Raw genomic sequence first — 21,510 nt, 5'->3', positions numbered from 1 at the left:
CATGGATTAGCAACCCTGTTACTGTGATTAGAGTAGGGTTAGCAAACAACAAATAAAACATGGAATAAATATGGTACCATTGATGTGTAAGCTGAGCCAATCAAGACTTTGATAATTTATTGCCTATTATTGATGAACATGGAGCAGAAAACTGTAAAAGATAGGGTTAATTTTCCAACATTTTGAAGCCCAAATGTCCTCCAATTCTGGCATGACCCTTTAACTGTTTTATTTGAGATTCAGTTTGGTGTTCAGGGGGGTGGCACAAAAGAAATATGGCATTTTAGGGGGAACTCCAGACTTATTGGGTGTTTAAAAAATATTTTCAAACATTCTTTTCTCCTAGTTTTTTTTGTTTTGTTTTTTTTAAATTTGGTCTCAGGACAAGTAAATTTACACAAAAACAGCATGTTTTAGTATTTTGTACATGGATTATTTGAAATTTGATGTGTGGAATGTCAAATGTCCTCCACTTCTGGATTGACCCTACTACTTTGAGGCCTGTATTTTCATATATAATCTCTCTAGAATTTGATTTTTATTGTACATAAGTGGAAATACGCTACGTGCAAACAGAAGAATAGTGTAAATATAGTAAGAAACATTGGAATGTTTGACATCTAAGTGATATTGCACAAGAGAGAACTGTCATTTATCATTACATTTACACTTTGCATAATCTACTATTAATGTTGTGGGTTTTTTTCTCACTCTAATTACAACAAACCCTCGTGGATGTGTGTCCACAGAGCAGCAGTGTGTGAACTGGAGCCCTGAGGAGGCAGCCTGACTGTCTGAAGAATGACACACGAAACTCAGTTTTCCATTTATAGCCCAGTCTGTAACACTTGGTCATCTGTGTTTCAGAGTTAGATTGCACAGATAGTGCACCACAGTGCTGTCATTTTAGAAGCTCTGATTAGTGGTACTGTCTCTCATTTTGTACCTCCTGACTGTTTCCACTGACTTTTAGTTGGTTGTCAATCTTCCCTCATCCTTTTCCAAGACTGTGTAATTTCACACTCCAATTTTTCAGCTCCTCTGGAAAATCTTCTCTACGTGGAGCCACAATTCAGACATGCAGATAGACACAGCAATTAGGTCCAAAACCGAGAGAGTTCTGATGTTGAGAGGTCATTTTATGAGTCATGCCAATCAAAACACTGTACAGTGTGTACAGGAAACTTAAAATAAGTTTCAGGTGGAAATGTTGACCTAAAATTCTTTGTACAATTCATAGCAAACATTTTCATAGGGATCTGTAGTGTTCTGAAATGACACTATGCTTGGTGAAAATGAAGTGTTCATAGGAATGTTTGTGTGGATGGGCAGGGCCTCATGTAGATGGGATAAATCCAATCCTAGAGCCACCATTTTGGAACTGTTTACTATTGTCTTTAAAAATATAAGGCGTATTCTTGTTTTGGGAGAGAGAAAAATAACAAAATTTTGTGTGTAAATGTTTCAATGGTGCGTATCTCATATGAGTGAATTACCAAGAGCCAGTGTATATTAACCCTAAAAAGAAGCTCAGTAGGGGACATAACCTCTTCATGCTTTACAAAATACTAAAACATGCAGTTGTTGTGTAAATTTACTTGTCCTGAGACCAAATCTGAAAAAATAGAAGAAAAGAATGTTTGAAGATATTATATAAAACACCAAATAAGTCTGGAGTTCCCCTTAAAATGCCATTTTTCTCTTGTCCCACCCCCGATGACCAAATTGAATCTCAAATAAAACTGTTAAAATTAAATTTAAATCTCCTTTTTCCTGCTATTATTTAGTAAAAATATAAAATGGTACCACTGTAAGCTGAGTCAATCAAGCTTTTGATAGTTTATTACCTATCATTGATGAATATGAAGCAAACATGTAAAAGGCAGGGTTGATTTTCCAACATTTTGAATCCCAAATGTCTTCCAATTCTGGAATGACCCACTAGCAGTCTGGCTAATTGGAAATCACAGGTATACAGTGTTTGGTTTCTACCAAAGTTTCTACCTCGTGCCTGCATTTTAATACGTAATCTCTCTAGAATTTGCTTTCTAGTGCGCCTAAGAGGAAATACTCCACGAGCAAACTGAGGAATGGTGCAACTGAAAGAAACAACTACTAAGTGATGTTGCACAAGAGTGGACTCTCATTTGATCGCCTTTGCATAATACACTGTTAATGTCATGGTTTGTTTTTCTCCCCCACTCTAATTACAACAAACCCTCGTGGATGTGCGTCCACGGAGCAGCAGTGTGTGAGCTGGAGCCCGGAGGAGGCAGCCTCTGTGCGGCTGTTGCTGGGAGCTCCGGCCAATCAAAGTCGCGGCGCTTCCACGCCAGTAGTTTGGTGGCTGGAGAAGCGTGACATCATGCCCAGCTCCGGCCCCCTCTGCAAATAAAAAAAAAAAAAAAGCACGGGCGAAACATCTTCGCTTCACTACAGCGAGACAGCAGCCGACGACTCAGCCGCCTAGACCGTGAAACCCGTCCGTCCGTGCACCGAACCTCACCGTGCGTGTGGCCGTGGCGCGTGCGGCGGAGCCTGGGAGGGGCATCCGTCCGTCCGTTCGGGGGGGAATGGCGGATGGGAAGGATGGCGTGTCTGTGGAGCGGGACACCGGCGACGGGGGTTTAGCGGAATAACGTCCCTCCCTGCGCGTTGTTTTTACTGGTCTCTGCATAGCTTGGTACTCGGTTGTCGCCATGGATCCAGAGAAAACGCTGACGTTCTGCCACGGGCTGCAGGCTGAGGAGGTAAACCGCCGCCTCCTTCACCCACTGCTGTCAACAGCTGGGCTCCACTAAATCTGCAGAGCAACATGCTGCCCTCGGCCTGTGTTGTTGTTATTGTTGTTGTTATTGTTGTTGTTGCAAAACAGTGGCCCCAGCCTGTTCTTGCCTTCTTATTTCTTTGCCTTGTGCCATTGCACCTTTTGACATATTGCAGGAGACAACAGGTGCATGTTTTTGCACCGCTGCAGCAAATGTTTGGTTGCTGCTTGACCATGGACAGGCTGTCTGATGCTGGAGGTAATGCAACATATGCATATATATACATATATATACCGATGAGCTTTAGAGTTCCTCTTCTAATGTGCAGCAAAATGCATCCAGAACATCATGTGGTTATTGTTGCAGACACTCCAACCACGGGCAATGCTATGAACTTTGTCAACGGATGGGTCATTCCAGAATTGGAGGACGTTTAGGCTTCAAAATTTTTGAATATTATTATAGATATATATTAACCTTCTCTTTTACAGTTTTCTGCTAATATTCATCAGTAATAGATAATAAACTATCAAAGGCTTGATTGGCTCAGCTTACACATCAATGGTACCATTTTTATTCCATGTTTTATTTGATGATTGGGTTGCTAATCCATGCTAATATTAGTTTTTTTCAGGAATAGAAGCTAGATATTTAGCTAGCTGTTACTGCTGACCAAGAGGACAAACTGACTGATGGAAAAAAATTAAGAAAAATGTTAAAAGAATTTGTCTTATCCTGATAACATGTATAACAAGGTTGCTTGAGGTAGAGTGAGACATTCAATCAAGGCTGGCAATGTTTTGAAAAATAGAAGAGAGAACATAGCTTTGCTCTACTCATTCTTTAGGAAAACTGTTTGATGATGTTATTTCCAGCGTTTTGTGTGATTTACTGTTTTCTTCTTCTTCTACCAGCTAGAAAGGTTATACTAACAGGGTTGTTGTGGGACACATGTTCCACAACAACAAATAATAGTTATTTAAAAAATTATTTGATTAAAAAAAAATTTCCACAATGGCAGGAGACATCAATGAAAAAATAATACCAAAAAAAGAGATTTGGGGTGGGACAAGAGAAAAAAGGTGTTTTAGGGGGAACTCCAGACTTATTTGATATTTTAGCATAAGCATTCTTTTCTCCTAGTTTTTTTAGATTTGGTCTCAGGACAAGTAAATTTACACAACAATTGCATGTTTTAGTATTTTGTACATGGATTATTTTAAATTTGATGAGTGGGACCTAAAATGTCCTCCAATTCTGGAATGACCCAGATGTTCAATGAATCATTGAGAGTATGTATTTTGGGATTTTAGCTTAAATGAAATCAAATTAATTCCATTTCAGGTTGGAATTGTTTGCATCAATGCCGCTGTTGCAGATTGTGTTAATGCACAAAGGGGTTAGCAGTAATTTACACAAGAGCCTTTCAGTGCCAGCATAATAAATCTAATGTACACTTGGTTGTTCAGAAGAACACTATGTTGCTGATTCAGGAAAAGTGCTTGTTCGCTCTGGATGTTTCCTGCTTCAAGTCTTTTGTTTTCGTGTATTTAGAGTAGCATGTGTGCAACCAAGGCAATGGTGACCAGTGGTGAAAATTTGAATTTGCACAGAATGACGGCATATGTTTGACAAAAAATGTAAATATAGTATTGCCAAAGGTGTTTGTGCAGGATTTACAATTCAAATTTAAGAAGTGAGAAAGTCCGACAGGCACACATGACTGCAAACAAATCCCTAAAATAATATGAGCTGAATAAGAGGTAAACGCCATACTGAGATCCACAGAGTAATATAGATCGAAGCAGATTGTAAAGGAGCTCGATACAGTTTTATGTAATGTTGTTGGCCGTATAGTGTTTTATTGCCTTGATGGCAGTTTCAATTGTTACCTCAAGTAAATAATCTGTTTTTGCTTTGATTGTTTAACAGTTTTCTTGGATATTTTTGGTCTTTTTGTCTTTTCAATGGCTGAATTGTATCAGAAAGTGTTGCCTAGTCTTGTTAAATGTGCACCTGACAGTGATATAACCACACCCCCACAGCTGGCAGCAGTAAAGCGATCTCTAACCTCTGACTGGATAGTTTTTTTAAGACAGTTTTAAGAATTATGAATATCATCATTTTTCATTTTTTTCCCCTACATTCCAGATGTTTTGTTTGCAGTGGAGTGGAGGTCGCTGGGGTCCCCAGGGTGGAAATCATTTGTGGTTAGTCTGCGGCCTCTGGGGAAGCCTGAATGACTGCACTTCACTCACTTCATGTGCTGATCCTCTGCCATGTGGTGGGCTGCCCACAGAAACTCAGCTTGACATTATTTATGACAGAATATTACCCCTCTTGACTCTTTCATAACAGTGTAGAAGTTCAGTTATGAGTTTTCTGCTCAGATACACCACCGTTCAATAGTTTGGGGTCACTTAGAAGTGCCCTTATTTAAGAAAAAAAGCAATTTTGTTCAATGAAGATAACATTAAATGAATCAGAAATACAGTCTAGACATTGTTAATGTGGTAAATGACTATTCTAGCTGGAAACAGCTGATTTTTAATGGAATATCTACATAGGAGTACAGAGGAACATTTCCAGCAACCATCACTCCTGTGTTCTAATGCTACATTGTGTTAGCTAATGGTGTTGAAAGGCTAATTGATGATTAGAAAACCCTTGTGCAGTTATGTTAGCATATGAATAAAAGTGTGAGTTGCCATGGAAAACATGAAATTGTCTGGTTGACCCCAAACTTTTGAATGGTAGTGTGTAATGTTTCACAGCATCTGGTGGTCTAGATTTTGTAGAAACAAACACTGTTTGCAAAATATCAGATTCAGCTATAATTAACAGCAGTAAGAAGATAAAACTATAAATGAGATCTGCGTGAATCTCAGTACCATTTTAGTATTGATGCATAATAATATGAGGATCATCATCGATATCAGCCAATAATGGCTTCAGAATCAAGAAAATGAACACTTACAGGCCAGTGACGCCCTCTAATATCCATCCTTCCATTATCTATACACCGCTTAATCCTCTTTAGGGTTGTGGAGGGCTGGAGTCTATCCCAGCTGACTTAGAGTGAAGGCAGGGGACACCTGGACAGGTAACAGTCTATCACATGGCTACATATAGAGACAAACAATCACACTCACATTCACACCTACGGACAATTTAGAGTTACCAGTTAACCTCAGCATGTTTTTGGACTGTGGGAGGAACCTGGAGAAAACCCACACAGGGAGAACATGCAAACTACATGCAGAAAGGTCTCAGGAAGGCCAGGATACAAACCGGGGATCTTCTAGCTGCAAGGTGACGGTGCTAACACCGAGCCAATGTGCAGCCCTGCCCGCTAAAATGTTATATAAAAATAAACATAGCATGTTTGACTTGTACGCTGCAGTAGTTTCCTTATTTGCCTTGTAAATGGGCTCATTTGCAAATCATTGTGCTTCATGTCTGTACCTGTCAGCAGCCCATCATGATAAGAGTAGGAAAAGTATTATGTTAATGCCCCTACAAGAGAGATTTGGTGTTCTTTGCAATAGGTGAAAGTAATATGTGCACATGCTGGCATCAGAGACCAGCCAGGGAGGGTTGGAAAATGTCAGTATATCAGAAAAACAAATCCAATATCGTGCATTTATAGTCTGAACTGAAATGTGCCTGTAGTTTAGAAACATATGAAGTTCTGTAATTTGACATAATTTCATAGAAGGTAAAGTTCTTCTTCAGCTTGTGCAGATAAGAGTGCTTTTTGCCTCTTTGGTTAAATTCATCATTCAAGGCGAACATTTTTCTGTGTATGGGATCAAAATTATTGGCATTCTTGCACCGCCCGTGGAGCTGATCTGTTCACGGCCACATAGTCGTGCCTGAAAACAGAGCAATATGTTGGCAGAAAAAAACTGAAAGTTATCTTCTTCCAGTGCTTGCTGCAGTGCTGGTTGCTTGTTTGGATCCTGTGTGTCCTTGGTTAGATGTTGCTCTTCACTACAGCACCAGTGTTATCGATGTAGTGTTAATAAACCTGTGGATGCATCAGGTGGTTATGAAGTGTATGCTACACACTACTGCACAGAGGTGTATGATTACTACAGTAAACTAGAAAAGCAATCAGAGAGGGCAGTACTCTGCCAAGGCTGCTCAGCTGTTGTATCATTTCCGATGGCTGAATTCTTGAAAAAATTTGACACAGAAATCACGACACTATAGAATGTGGCCATATAATATAGATGTGCCCACAAACAAAATGACCTATGCATGTGTACATTACACATGGATACCAAATTGCGTGACTCAGATATGTAGGGGAATTGATGGGACTCAGAAACACTCTCACAATTTAATCAATTGTTCTTGTATCATTTGTGATGGATAAGTCCTGACAAGTCTACAGCAGTGGCGTGCACACACACACACACACACACACACACACACACACACACACACACACACACACATACACACACACACCCACACACACACACACACACACACACACACACACAATGCCATCCTGAGCCAACATTGTTCCCCATGCTGACCACATAACCAGCAGCCATTTGTGAACAAAGGAGGTCTCATTTACATGGCTGCAGGTTTGCTGAACCCCCAGTGACAGTCGCTTTGTTTTTACAGCGGCCCCACATCCAGCACACACACTGACATTTTTCGATTTTACCGCATGTGGCCTGAATGACATTTCCAGAGGCACAAGTGACACCAATGAAATTTTGGGTAGATGAACATACAGAAGTAGATTCCACTGTGGATAATATTTCGACACAAACCAAATGTACACGACCGTTCAACAGTTTGGGGTCACTTAGAAATGTCCTTATTTTTGAAAGAAAAGTATTTTTTTACCAATGAAGATGACATTAAATGAATCAGAAATACAGTCTAGATATTGTTAATGTGGTAAATGACTATTCTAGCTGGAAAGTTTTAATGGAATATCTCTATGGGGTACAGAGGAACATTTCCAGCAACCATCACTCCTGTGTTCTAATGCTACATTGTGTTGGCTAATGGTGTTGAAAGGCTGATGGATGATGATGGTTAAACACTGTAAAGCTACTCTATTTTACACAGTGACAAGTTGTAATAGGGTTGGAGTAATCCAGCCAGACAAGCTGAGGCAGAAACTGATTCCAAAGCTCCATTTTCACCAGAGAGGGTCTTTAAATGTGTGTCCGGTTGCATATATCTCGGTGCTTTCTGCAGAAGGTGCAGTTGTATTTAGGTTTCTTCCATTCGAGTTTTTTTTTTCCCCCATATAATGTCACTGGGATTCTGCCATGTTGGACAAATGGCTGCTGGTTATGTGGTCAGCATGGGGAACAATGTTGGCTCAGGATGGCATTGTGTGTGTGTGTGTGTGTGTGTGTGTGTGTGTGTGTGTGTGTGTGTGTGTGTGTGTGTGTGTGTGTGTGTGTGTGTGTGTGTGTGTGTGTGTGTGTGTGTGTGTGTGTGTGTGTGTGTGTGTGTGTGTGTGTGTGTTTTACTATGAGAATGCTGTGTTTCAATATAAATTTTCAATTTAGAAACTTAAATTTTCTGTTGATGACTCACTTGCTGATTAGGCTATTTATCGACTAAAAAAGCCAAACATTCATTGATTTGGAATTTTCTTTTTTTTCTGTCTTAAATAATAATCATGGTTTTTCTAGGAGCTTTTGGTCAAACAAAACAAGATATTTACGTGTCACTTCCTGGGCTTTTGGAATACATTTTAGATGTTTTTCTGGTTGTTGCAATCTGTGACTTTTTTTTTTTTTTTTTAATTCATGCACATTTTGAAGGCATGTGTGTGTTTGACAGAAATGTGGAAGAGAACACAGAGAGAGAGGTGTTTGGTAATTGCTGCCTTCTGTCTGCTCCCTCATCCAACAGAAGAGAAATAGGTTTTGTTAAAAAGCCGCTGACCTTCCCATCTCCTTGAAGATCCAGGAGTGTAGCGACCAACAGCTTTGGGCTTTTGGAAAATGGGCCTTTAGTGGCCTCTTTGTTATGCTTGATTACTACAGTAACAAGTACATGGTGTATCTGTTGCTCGTTCTTGCCGTCCACATCATGACATTTATCTCCTAACTGCTGTGTCTCTCTGTTTTTCATCAGATGACTATGTTCCTGCAGGGGTTGGATGCAACCGAAAATGCTACGGTAGGGAGCGCAACCTTTAACCACAGCTAAGCGTTTAGCACTGCTGGATAATATAAAACATCATCCACATTGGTAGCAAGCCTTAAAGCCATTTCCTCAGCGGTTGCTATGGCAATGCATACTTATTTGTTAGCACGTCTGAGCCTCGTGTGGTAAATATGTACACAGTAGATTTAGCAGCCTCTTCCTTGCTGCATTGTTATTGAACTTTACAGTTTTACTACAGTGTCTGAGCTCGTCTTGACCCTTTTCCCAAAGCAGTGAAATTAACTGGCTTTTTATGACATGTCAAATATTCAATACTCACTGTGTAGGTTTTAGTTCTTCACTTGCTTCCCGTCTCACAGAGATTTTTTTGCTTTCTCATTTTAGGTGCCTGTGAAGGAGATTGACATGAGCACAATTAATGAGGTGGGAGATCTGTTTTTGACCTAATATTTACGCGTAGCTGCCGTCAAACATTAACCAGTCCTTTTCTGTTAACAATGGGTGAAATACGTGATGTGTAATATGAAAGTGGCCGTGCGTAGCGAGGAATTCATAGGAAATGATCACCCTCAGGGCTCCAGAGTGCAACCAATTCTGTCATTTTGATCTGTTAAACTGTTCTAGCGTGTGCTTTGACTCACAGGTGTTTCTGTAGTTTGTGGTTGGCCCATGAGACTGAATCACTGCAGTTTGGTGTTCTATTTTAGCTTCTTGATATTTTGGGTACAAGCAGAGTTACTGCATATTTTAGTGACATTTGTTCATGCTGGTTTAGCAGATCCTTTTTTTCTTACTGTTTGCCTTATTCAAGACAATAATAAAATGTGAAATGTGTCCTTTATTTGCTTTATGCGTGTTTTGACAGTCTGGTAATGATGTAACTTGCAGTGCTCTGGGTGTTTTCTGCTGTCACATGGTGTCATCTCGTTTGATATGCCACCTGTAAACGCTGTTGATGCTCCGTGACTGAGCAAAATCATGTGAGGCGTCATGTCACTGTGGGTCTGGAGAGGGGTCAGCACAATGTTTTGTTTGGGTGGGGCAGGCCGGTGGCCCCCAGCAATTATGAATGCACTGTTGACCAGTCAGTAATAGACCCACCGCTGGTCCCTGCTGCTTGCTCCATACCCTTTATCAATGCATTCTCTCAGCTGTTTTGTACTAGTCTCCTGTGGGAGTGGCCAGCTACAGGGTAGTTTTTGTTTATATGTGTCACAGAATGACACAAGCCAGAAGCCCATTGGTGAGGAAATGTTGAGTTAGTGCACCTCAATGAAAAGGTTAGATGCATGAACGCAACCACTATATAAAATGTTAAATAAGTGGTTGCATGAGTATTAAAGTGACTCACCTAATTCTATACTGCCTGTCCAAAAAATACGTCGCACACTAATATTTCATTGGACCACAATTAGCTCTGAGAACGACACACATTCACTGTGGCATCATTACGATCAGTTTTTGCAATGTCACAGCGTTTATTTCTGTCCAAAGTTGCATTCACTTTCTACAAAGATCTTATATTGATGATGGGAGAGTCGGACCACTGTGCAACATCTTCTCCAGAACATCCTAAAGATTCTCAATGGGGCTGAGGTGTGGACTCTGTGGAGGACAATCCATGTGTGAAAATGACGTCTCATGCTCCCTGATCCACTCATTCACAATGTGAGCACCATGAATCCTGGCATCATCATCTTGGAACATGTCCATGTCATCAGAGAAGAAAAACTCCACTGATGGAAAGACCTGGTCATTCAGTATATTCAGGTAGTCAGCTGACCTCATTCTTTGGGAACATAACGTTGCTGAACCTGACCAACCCCAGATCATAACCCTAAACCCCCACAGGCTGGTAGACACTAGACATGATGAGTGCATCACTTCATCCTCCTCTCTTCTTACCCTGATGCCCCCATCACTTTGGAACAGGGTAAATCTGGACTCATCAGACCACATGACCTTCTTTCATTGCTCCAGAGTTCAAACTTTATGCTTCCTAGCAAATTGAAGCCTTTTTATTCTGATTAGCCTCACTGATCAGTGGTTTTCTTAGAGCTACAGCTGTTTAGTCCCAATCCTTTGAGTTCCCTTCACATTGTGCATGTGGAAATGTTCTTACTTTCACTATTAAACATAGCCGTGAGTTCTACTGTTGATTTCCTACGATCATTTAAGAGTTTGTTCCGAACACATTTGTTCCTCTAAGATGATGGTTCACCACTATCCTTCAGGTTTTAATAATGTGTTGGACGGTTCTTAATCTGATTTTAGTAGTTCAGAAATCTCCTTAGTTGTTTTCTTTGCTTGATGCAGGGCGATAATTTGACCCTTCTGAAACAGATTAACATCCTTTCCATGACCACAGGATATGTCTTCTGACACGGTTGTTTAAGAAATGAGAAGCTCCTCACTGCATCAGCTAGAGTGATTTTTTTTTTTGGACAGGTAGTGTATATAACACATGATAACAGATGCTCGTGTAAATGGGCAGATCATAAAGGTTGGCATTAGCCTCCTATTCTGTCCTGATGTAATGTTTTGATAAAAATACTCTGAATAAAAAGTTAGTGAAGGAAACCATGTAGAAGACTTTCTGCAATGTTATCGTTTCTGCTGTTTTTACATTGCAATGTGGTGTTTTGTCCACTAGGTGGTGAAGCCTCAAGGGAATTCTGGTAGCCAACCTGTAGTCAGTCCCAAGTACTGTCCTGGAGTCAACAACAGTCCAGGTTACCTGTGTGAAACAGGACACTGCTGTGGAGAGACGGGCTGCTGTACCTACTATTATGAACTCTGGTGTGAGTCAACTGACTGACTTCTTCTCACTGTGGACAGGACCATGAATCACTGAAGCATCAAGCGAAAAAATATTACGTTTTCTTACAATACCTTCAAATATTAGGAACATGTTGTGAAAGTGTTCTGCCTTGTGATTGTTTTTCTACTTACATATGTGTCCCACTAGAATCTGCAGACAACTTACTCTATGAGAAAAGAATCTGAACAGGAAATTTGTACTGAAAAACCATCCACATCATTGACACTCTTGGTCAACCAGTTAGTCGGGAAATAGCAGTCCTCACAGATAGAACTGTAGTTTGAATTTCTTCATAAAAGTGTGTTCCATGACAGATTTCAACAGGAGTTTGACTACGTACACGATTGTTCAAAAGTTTGGGGTCAACCAGGCAATTTCAGGTTTTCCATGAAAACTCACACTTTTATTCATGTGTTAACATAATTGCACAAGAGTTTTCTAATCATCAATTAGCCTTTCAACACCATTAGCTAACACAATGTAGCATTAGAACACAGGAGTGATGGTTGCTGGAAATGTTCCTCTGTACCTCTATGGAGATATTCCATTAAAAATTTCCAGCTAGAATAATCATTTACCAAATTAACAATGTCTAGACTGCATTAATTTAATGTTATCTTCATTGGAAAAAAAATATATATTTCTTTCAAAAATAAGGACATTTCGAAGTGACCCCAAACTTTTGAGCGGTAGTGTATATCTTTGAGATTGTAAATATACTATTATAACATTTAAGATTGGATAATAAATAGGCTGTATTTGGGCTTCTACTTGTCAGCTCTCCCTGTACATTACTTTCCATATTTTTCATTGTTTTGGTGAAATTTGTACAACTTTAACATAAAATAATCTTGTACTAAAAAAAACTGTCATGGATAAAGAACAATAGGAGAAATCAAGCAGCTGTTTTAGGTCACAGATTGCAATGCGATGTCATTAAAGTTGGATTATTAAAAAAAAAAAAAAAAACAATCTAATAGCATTTGAAATTTAAACCTTTTTATTGTCAGATCATTTGCAAAACATTTCAAATTAAAAGCGAGCAGCTAAAAAGCACATCATTCATGCCCATGCATTCTCAGGCTGTGTTTTGGACAATGAATGAGCAAAAATGATTTGTATGAAATGGGATAAAACATCCAAAACCACCGGTGTAGTGTTTTTGTAACAATTTCCGCCTCTGTGTAGATCTGAGATGTAATCCAGAATGTTTGTTTTCGCAATGATGAGCGCTGGCTTTGTTTCCTGTTTGCTGCAGGGTTCTGGCTGTTGTGGACGGTGCTGATCCTGTTCAGCTGTTTCTGTGCTTACCGCCACCGCCGGGCCAAGCTGAGAATCCAGCAGCAGCAGAGACAGAGAGAAATCAATCTGATCGCCTATAACGGAGCCTGCAACTACCCTTCCTCAATGCTGGACCTCAGTAGGTTCATTTCAATGTAGTTCCAAACAGCTTGAACCCTCTGAATCCAGTTTGTGGGTGTTTTTTTGCACATTTTTAGTCACTGTGGCGATGTTTTAAATAGCAATTTAAAATCCTGCACTTCATCAAAACAGCACAATCATGGCTAGAAGTAGAGAGAAATCAAAAATATCTTCTGTGTAGTATGACAGAGTGATATTGCCATTAATCATAAAAAAGAAAGAAAAACAGAAGCTGAATTTCTTTGATGACTTGATCTGTAAAAATGGTAAAATCCTCAAGTCAACATGTACATAATTTTTCCAAGTGTCCACAGTAGTTACCAACACTGGAAAAAAAATGTTGACTTGACCTTCCATAGATATTTTTACAACTTTAATTTTTATTGTATTTCGATACTTGTCTCCTCTCTGCTCTTTGTAAACACAGCCTGCAGTTCAATCCAGATCAGCCAAATAGTCCCTGATTTTTTTTCATTTCACAGTCATAGCTTCACGGTTGACTTGAAGAGCACATTATATTTAGTTTTGTTGTAAATAATTTGGTTCATGAAAGTGCTTAATTTTTGGTGATTTTTTAAGAAATGAGACAAGTAGAATAAAGTGATTTTGCCAAAATGTTGCAATTTTAAGCTTAGATTTGGTCAATTTTTCCAACAGAACTGCACCTCACACGCGCATAGTTCATGAACCACTGGAAAGTTGAATTGCTTAAAAATATTTGGACTTTTGCAGTTTCCCGCTCTAACAAATTGTATAATTTTGCAGATTTTTTTAAAAAAGATAATGTGCTTTTCAAACCAGGTTTTGAGGTTAAGCGATTTAAAATCATATCTAGTTCTTGCATAGTAATTGAAATCAATTTTCAATCTTTTTTTTTGTTTGTTTTTAGTTACACCACCTTTCAAAAGTTTGGGGTCACCCAGGCAATTTCACGTTTTCCATGAAAACTCACATGTTTATTCATGCGCTAACATAATTACACAAGGATTTTCTAATCATCAATGAGCCTTTCAACACCATTAGCTAACACAATGTAGCATTAGAACACAGGAGTGATGGTTGCTGGAAATGTTCCTCTGTACCCCTATGTAGATATTCCATTAAAAATCAGCTGTTTCCAGCTAGAATAGTCATTTACCACATTAACAATGTCTAGACCAGAGGTGTCAAAGTCATTTTAGTTCAGGGGCCACATTCAGCCCAATTTGATCTCAAGTGTGCCGGACCAGTAAAATCACTGCATAATAACCTATAACCACAACTCCAAATTTTTCCTTTGTTTTAGTGCAAAAAAGTATGCTCTGAAAATGTTCAGATTTAATGAACTATCTTTTTACAAAACATTATGAACAACCCGAAATTTTGTAAGACAAATAAGTGCAAATTCAGCAATATTAAGCCTCAGTTTATCATTTGTGTATCACAGCTCACAGATCACAGTGTATCTGCAAAGAGGCACAAAACATTTAGTCTCAAATATCTGGAACTGAACAATGTAATATTTTACAACTTGTCAAGATCTAGAAATTATTTTAAATTTACATTCATTTCCACATCTGTGTAGTAACCCTGAGCACCACACAAACTAAAGTGGGAACTTTTAAGGAAGAAGGTTCAGTTGTCCCCCTGCCTTGTAAATGCAGAAAATTTATACATAGAAAAATGCATAAAGGTTGTGGCAGTGAATCAACAATAGGGTTCCACTAAACCAAACTCAGTCATACTGAAGCTGCTGACTCACATGATATTGCACAATGTTCAGTGTCTTTAAATATTTTCACAGTTGTCACTTTCACCTTTTGGCCTGCGGGCCTTATGTTTGACAACCCTGGTCTAGACTGTATTTCTGATTAATTTAATGTTATCTTCATTGAAAAAAAATGCTTTTCTTTCAAAAATAAGGACATTTATAAGTGACCCCAAACTTTAGAACAGCAGTGCATGTCAACACTTTTTGATCGGGTTGATACACTACATGCAGTACATTGTAATGTTACAGCAATGAGTTTCACCCATTAGGAGGGTATTGCTATTACACTAAACACAATAAAATTACATCAACAAAAATGTTCAATAATTAATATCTATTAAATATAACATGATCCAGTAAAACAATCATTATTAATAATGAATTTCCAACCTCTGTATCTGAATTTCAGTTTCTTCTGTTGCAGGTTTTCTGGCTTCGTTCAAGCTGCCCTCCTATGAAGAGGTGGCTGCACAGCCCAGCACCCCTCCGCCGCCTTACAGCTCCATCTTTGCACTGCAGGGAGCTACCACAGGGGGTCCCAGCTCCTCTTACCCACATCACCACCACCACCGTCACCCCTGTCCTCCCTACCTGGGCCCCGGCCCGAGCGGCCTGACCTCCTCCCAGAGCTCTGACAACTACACCAGCTGCTCCTGCGAGTCCTGCTCCCTCACCTCCCCTTCCAGCACCTCCTTCTCTGTGCAGGTGACAGACGAGACGTACGACAGCAGCCGCATGTCCACGCCCAGCGAAGCGGGAGGCGACTTTGTCGTCATGCCGAGAGTTGGGCCCAGCTTCACGCCAACGCCCTCCCCGCCTCCTCTATCACAAGTTCCACCTGACATCATACCCGCGGCCGCTCCAGATGTCATTCCTGTGCAGAGATGCTCCTCTAATGGCGGTGAAAGAGTCTCGCCTCCTGCTCCACCGCTCTCTCTCCCTTTACACTCTCGTCCTTCACACTCTTCACGCCTTCCTCTTTCTCCCCTTGTCCTGTTATCTTTCATTCCCACTGGTCAAATGCATCCTCCTGTTTCCTCAGACCCACTCGGAGCCATGGTCGCCCAGAAAGCTCAAGAAGAGATCTCACCTCACGAGCCAGCTGCCAGGCCCACGCCTTCTCCACCCAAACAGGCTCTGTTCTCACCAAATGTTGCTGTTTTTGTGCATTGCAACAACAAAGAGGAGCAAAAGAAAGAAGAGGAGGAAGAAGACGAGGAGGAAGAGGATCATTTCCGGCACAGACGCCTAACAGGCGACTCGGGCATCGAGGTGTGTCGCTGCCATGTGAAGAGAGAAGGACGAGAGGAAGAGGAACTGCAGAAAGGCCACTTTAATAAAGGAGGGAAAGAGATTTTAAAGGATGGGGAGAAGGCAGACATGTTGCATGACAGCGTGGACTGTTCCCACCGAACCAAGGCCGCCATGCAGTCGCCCGGTGCCGAAAACTGCGTGGAGCAGCGGCGAAACGTCCCTTCATCCTCCAGCATCATCCACAAGACCGGCGAGGCCATCATCACTGTGAAGTCCTCGTAAGGTGATGGGAAGAGAGGTGTTGTGGAACAAGAGGGAGAAGAGAAATATTTATGCTTAACGGCCAACTGGTAGGTCAAGACTAGTAGGTGAAAAGTAGAATCACTGAAGAAAAGTCTTGCAGAGGGACAGGATGAGTAAAGGAGCGTTTTGGTTTCTCTGTATTTTATTTCAAATGAGAAACTCGAATGGAAGCCGACTCCTTAAAAGTTTTCTTTTGTTATTCATAGTTCTTTAGTACGTGGTTTGGGAGATGGCATATTTTTTTCTACAAAATATTATTGACTTAATTGCTTTTTCTTGCTGAGGTCTCTATAACAAAAATAGAAATGCCTGACATACACTGCACACCAACCAAACCCACTTTTTCTCCACTTAATCCTCTTTCTCTCTTCTCTGTGTGACGCAACATCGTAGTCAAAGTAGCATTTTAGCGCTCAGAAATATAATCCCTCGTATCGGTGGTTCCCAACCTGCAGGTATGAACACTTTTAAGGAGTGACAGAATGGAACACATGATTCAGCTTTACCAAATTATAGGACAATGTAATCAGATTTTCCTCTAAACTGTGCTTTGTTAAGGAAAATATAGTTTTATCTTCTTTAGACATTTAGAAATGGAACAATCTATGAGGCGGATATCAATCTTAGGTGGAAATTTCACAACTTATCGACATATGTATTGCAGCCAAAAGGTTGGGAATCACTGTCTTACTTTACTCCTGTCATCCCAGGCTGTTAATAGCATCTAAATAACATGAACAAGACTGCTTTTTCAATAACTAAAGGCTCCTATTTTCATTCCCAGCTAAGCAGCTCCAAAAGAAGGGCACTTAGATCACCTTATTTAAATGTAGATCTTTTGAACTCAAGTTGAATATTGAAAAGTAATGTTCTTTTTGCTGTCACCAGCCTCCTCCCGACTGTTTATTGGAGGAAATAATGAGTAACTATTTGATTGATTCAGTGTGTCACTGTTAAATACATTGTGTCTTATTTTGCTTCCTTAGTGAAAAAGGGGTGCAAACGTTGGTTGAAATGTGTGGGTGGCAAAGGTTTACAATGGTACTACGGTAATATGTCATTGTTTCATACTTTTCTGAGTATACTGTAAAATTACCTGACAGTTTGACTTTGGATTTAACGTGTTTGAACTTGTTCCTCGTTGCCATTTTTTGCAAGGCAACACGAATCTGACTCCTCCATGGATGGACTGTTGAGTTTTTACAAGGCAGACACTTTAAGCTTAATCTCGTCACTGATAATGAATGTAAAAAGGTTATGCATCGCAACAAAAAATACACTTAAAACTGTTTACAGAGAATTTTTATAGCATGATGCTTGACTGAACTGAACAAACCTCTGGGAAAGTGTCCAAAAACTGCAGCAAGGCAATACAATCTGCCAGGTGTGGGCTTTGAGAAGACACTTTAGAAATGAAGTGCCCATTGTAATGTCTGTCTGCGTCGAGTAATGCTTGTTAAATATCGACGGTGTTAAAGGATGACATGAAGGTTGCACAGAACCGAATCTCGCTAGAATATTGCTAAACGTGTCATCACTTGGGCTGATTTTCTCTAAATGCATCTGGGTTGGGATTTAGTTGTGGATTTATTTATTTTAGATTTTTAGTGGAGGATAAACCTCTTAGGAAGCATCTTCTTGTTTTCAAGTTGCAAAATAACAAAAAAAATTTGAGAAATGTTATCTTCCAGTTGCTGTTCATATTGGTAGCTTCAAAAACATTCAGGAGGAAAACAGCCACAAGAAGTATGTGACTATTGTGAGGCGAAGTCACATTTTATTTTGTACTGTACAGCGTCTGTCTCTAAAGGAAATTCTCTGCCTTTGTGGCCCAAGTGGTTTGATGCTTTGCTTGCTGCTTTTGCATCCAAGGATTAGGTGGAGTTAGCTGGTCCTGGTGACAATATGTAGTAGGGATAGCACACATGTACTCTCTTGTAATTAACCGTCAGTACAAAATGTACTCGAGAATAGAACAAGTTTAGAAAGAGAACGTCTCCGATCGCATTTTGTACATGTTTGTCTTGCTGTAGTTGTGATGAGACAAGCGTCTCTGTAGTTCACTGACTAGAGGCCACTTTGCTGCATCCTCACTGCAAAGCTGACTTAATTGTCTAATGCCTGAAGGCAAAACTTTCAACTAATTTATAGCTCTGTGGGCAGAAAACTTTACCACAGTTTGCTCTCTTTGTCAAGGACAAATATGTGTTAATTTGTTCCTTCATATTGTGAGTGTTGGGATTGCGAGAAGGTTTGTGTTGCAGTTCGGTTTAGTTCTGAAGGTCATTTTGCTGTCTGATCATCTCTGTTCAAAGCTCTTGTGCAGTGACTCACCGGTCTGTCTCGGAGCGACCTGGTGCCCCGACAGACATATCAGCATAAAAGCCTTTTGGCAGCTGTACATTTTTTACGCTGAAGGATGGACAGTCACTGTTTTCATTTTCGTTAGTTCTAGCTACCGTATGATGTTGATCCAAGTATATGGTGCCTAGATGAAAACAGATTTTCTGTTAAGCTAGTTTACTACTAATATGTGAGTGTGCGTGTGTGTTTTCTTTAAATTGTGAATAGTTGTAAATCAAATGTTTTCTAACAGTGCTTAGCAGTCTCTTTATAAAATATAGACAGTACATGTGAGACTTGCAAAAATAGTATTTAGCAATAGTATTCACACTTTTTTCCTTATTCTAGTTGATGCTGGTTGATAGGAAATAAACTGTTGTGAAAAAAGACATTTACCTCTTTATTGCTGATCCATGAGCTGTGCTGGGCAGAGGCCCTTGATTGTAAAAACACAGCATTTTAAATGCCTTCGGCTTAAGGTTTCTCCCAAGTGCAAACTCAGATTATCTGGTTTCACCTTAGCCCCCGTTTGTGTCTTGTGCTTTACCATTCACAGAAATAAACATTGTGTTTCCTGAAGAAAAATACCTGCACAACCTTTGTTGAAGATATTCACAAATTTGTCAGACACTCTTCTCTTCCCTCCATCTGGGTGAAAACATACATCAACTGGATGATGTAAAAGATTTGTAGACCATTTCCCAAGGTGCAAATGAATTCCACATAAAGATAACACATGCTTGAACCAATAGCCAAAAACTGTTCAAAAGTTTGGGGTCACTTAGAAATGTCCTTATTTGTTAAAGAAAAGCAGGTTTTTTTTCAATGAAGATAACATTAAATTAATCATAAATACAGTCTAGACATTGTTATTGTGGTAAACGACTATTCTAGCTGGAAACGGCTGATTTATTTAGCACTAATTAGACATTAATTCATTTGATAGCAGTGAGAGTATAATTTCACAATCAGCTCACACCTATAAACACAAATGATTCTGATAACACCACAGGCACAAACTGGGGCCACTTTTCTCCCAACTCTGATTTCCAATTGAAGCCAATCTTGTCTGAGTTCAGTGTACAAAGAGCAAGTTTGATTTGTTTTGCCTTGTCAGCAGCTAGTACACAGCTAGTACACAACATGCCCAAACTCTGCCCTCATTGCCACTGTAGGCCAAGGCCTGATATAAGACTGTTACCTCGCTCGAGTTTTGACTGCAAAGGACTGTTTTACTTCTTCTTCTGAAGATAGTATTTACTCTATATTTGTACTGATTTTATTTTGTAATGCCGAGAAATGAAGAATTAACAAAAGCCCACGTTGGTACAGCTGAACTACTTTGCCAGGAAAAAACAAAAAAACACCAAACCCTGTTGATTCAGGACAACTCAAGACTGTCTGTCTCCCGCTCAAACAATGCGTTCTCCTTTTTCCTCCTGCGGCTACTAGACGGCAGGTTGTATAGCAGTATCTTTATGTGACTGTCTGTGGAGTAGTTCAGATTAATATTACTGCAAAATGTGGTGTACTTTGAGGGTATCTTTGTGCAATTCTACCTGCAGCTCTTCAGTGTGTTGTGCGCATGTGTGAGGGAGTTATTGTCAGCCGTGTTGTTGTGTTGTTGAAATCATTGTCGCTTATTATAAAGCCAAAGTTGAGTGTTGATGGTATTCGTTGACATTTTTCTCAATATGAATACACAAACATTTTTATGTTATCATGAATCTCGAGTTTGATTTTGTATCTTGTAGAGATTTCTGATGCATACTCAGATGTAAAATCCAAACATTGAGATGTTTTCATATTTGTAAAGTCCCTCTCTGGTCGCCGATTAAGCCCCTAAAAACTTGTCTCCGTGTATCAAAATTAGAAATATTACCATGAAAACAATTTTTTTCCTGTATTAAAATGGCTCACATTTACCTCTCCTCTGGAATGTGCAAATCCATAAAGTCTCCAACACTCTCCATCCACAACTCCCTCTCGAGCACACCAGCTCGCCTATACTACCGTTCAAAAGTTTGGGGTCACCTGGAAATGTCCTTATTTTTGAACGAAAGGCAGTTTTTGCCAATGAAGATAACAGTAAATCAATCAGAAATCCAGTCTAGACATTGTTAATGTGGTAAATGACTATTCTAGCTGGAAACAACTGATTTTTAATGGAATATCTCCATAGGGGTACAGAGGAACATTTCCAGCAACCATCACTCCTGTGTTCTAATGCTACATTGTGTTAGCTAATGGTGTTGAAAGGCTCATTGATGATTAGAAAACCCTTGTGCAATTATGTTAGCACATGAATAAAAATGTGAGTTTTCATGGAAAACATGAAATTGCCTGGGTGACGCCAAACTTTTGAATGGTAGTGTAAGACTCTGGTCAAACAACTCTACTTTACACAGTGGCAAGTTGTAATAGGGTTGCAGTAATCCAGCCACACAAGTTGAGGCAGAAACTGATTCCAAAGCTCCATTTTCACCAGAGAGGGTCTTTAAATGTGTGTCCGGTTGCATATATCTCGGTGCTTTCTGCAGAAGGTGCAGTTGTATTTAGGTTTCTTCCATTTGAGTTTTTTTTTTTCATTTATTGTCACTGGGATTCTGCCATGTTGGACACAGATATCGTTGCTACTTTATTCAACAAAAAACTTTGGATTTTGTGTCAAAATAAATGTGCTACCAAACACA

The 21,510-nt window shown here is 39.8% G+C and overlaps 1 protein-coding gene across 3 annotated transcripts; it reads left to right on the top strand.

Annotated features, from left to right (window-relative positions):
• Positions 1-2,345: 2,345 nt before the first annotated feature.
• LOC111575458 (proline-, glutamic acid- and leucine-rich protein 1-like) lies at positions 2,346-21,510 on the top strand. 3 transcript variants are annotated; one of them, XM_055010154.1, is made up of 7 exons: positions 2,346-2,750; positions 2,944-3,026; positions 8,892-8,936; positions 9,309-9,347; positions 11,578-11,725; positions 13,004-13,165; positions 15,342-21,510. In XM_055010154.1, the coding sequence occupies exons 2-7, from the start codon at positions 3,018-3,020 to the stop codon at positions 16,451-16,453; spliced, it is 1,515 nt and encodes a 504-aa protein (XP_054866129.1). In that variant the 5' UTR covers positions 2,346-2,750; positions 2,944-3,017; the 3' UTR covers positions 16,454-21,510. The 3 variants fall into 3 exon arrangements, with proteins under 3 accessions (XP_054866129.1, XP_054866130.1, XP_023136367.2); XM_055010155.1 differs by lacking the exon at positions 2,944-3,026 and adding an exon at positions 4,920-4,978 and having other exon boundaries at positions 2,347-2,750; XM_023280599.3 differs by lacking the exon at positions 2,944-3,026 and having other exon boundaries at positions 2,348-2,750.

The sequence above is a fragment of the Amphiprion ocellaris genome, chromosome 4 (assembly GCF_022539595.1).
Source record: "Amphiprion ocellaris isolate individual 3 ecotype Okinawa chromosome 4, ASM2253959v1, whole genome shotgun sequence".
Lineage (NCBI taxonomy): Eukaryota > Metazoa > Chordata > Actinopteri > Pomacentridae > Amphiprion > Amphiprion ocellaris.
This window is presented reverse-complemented; position numbering and strand designations above follow the sequence as displayed.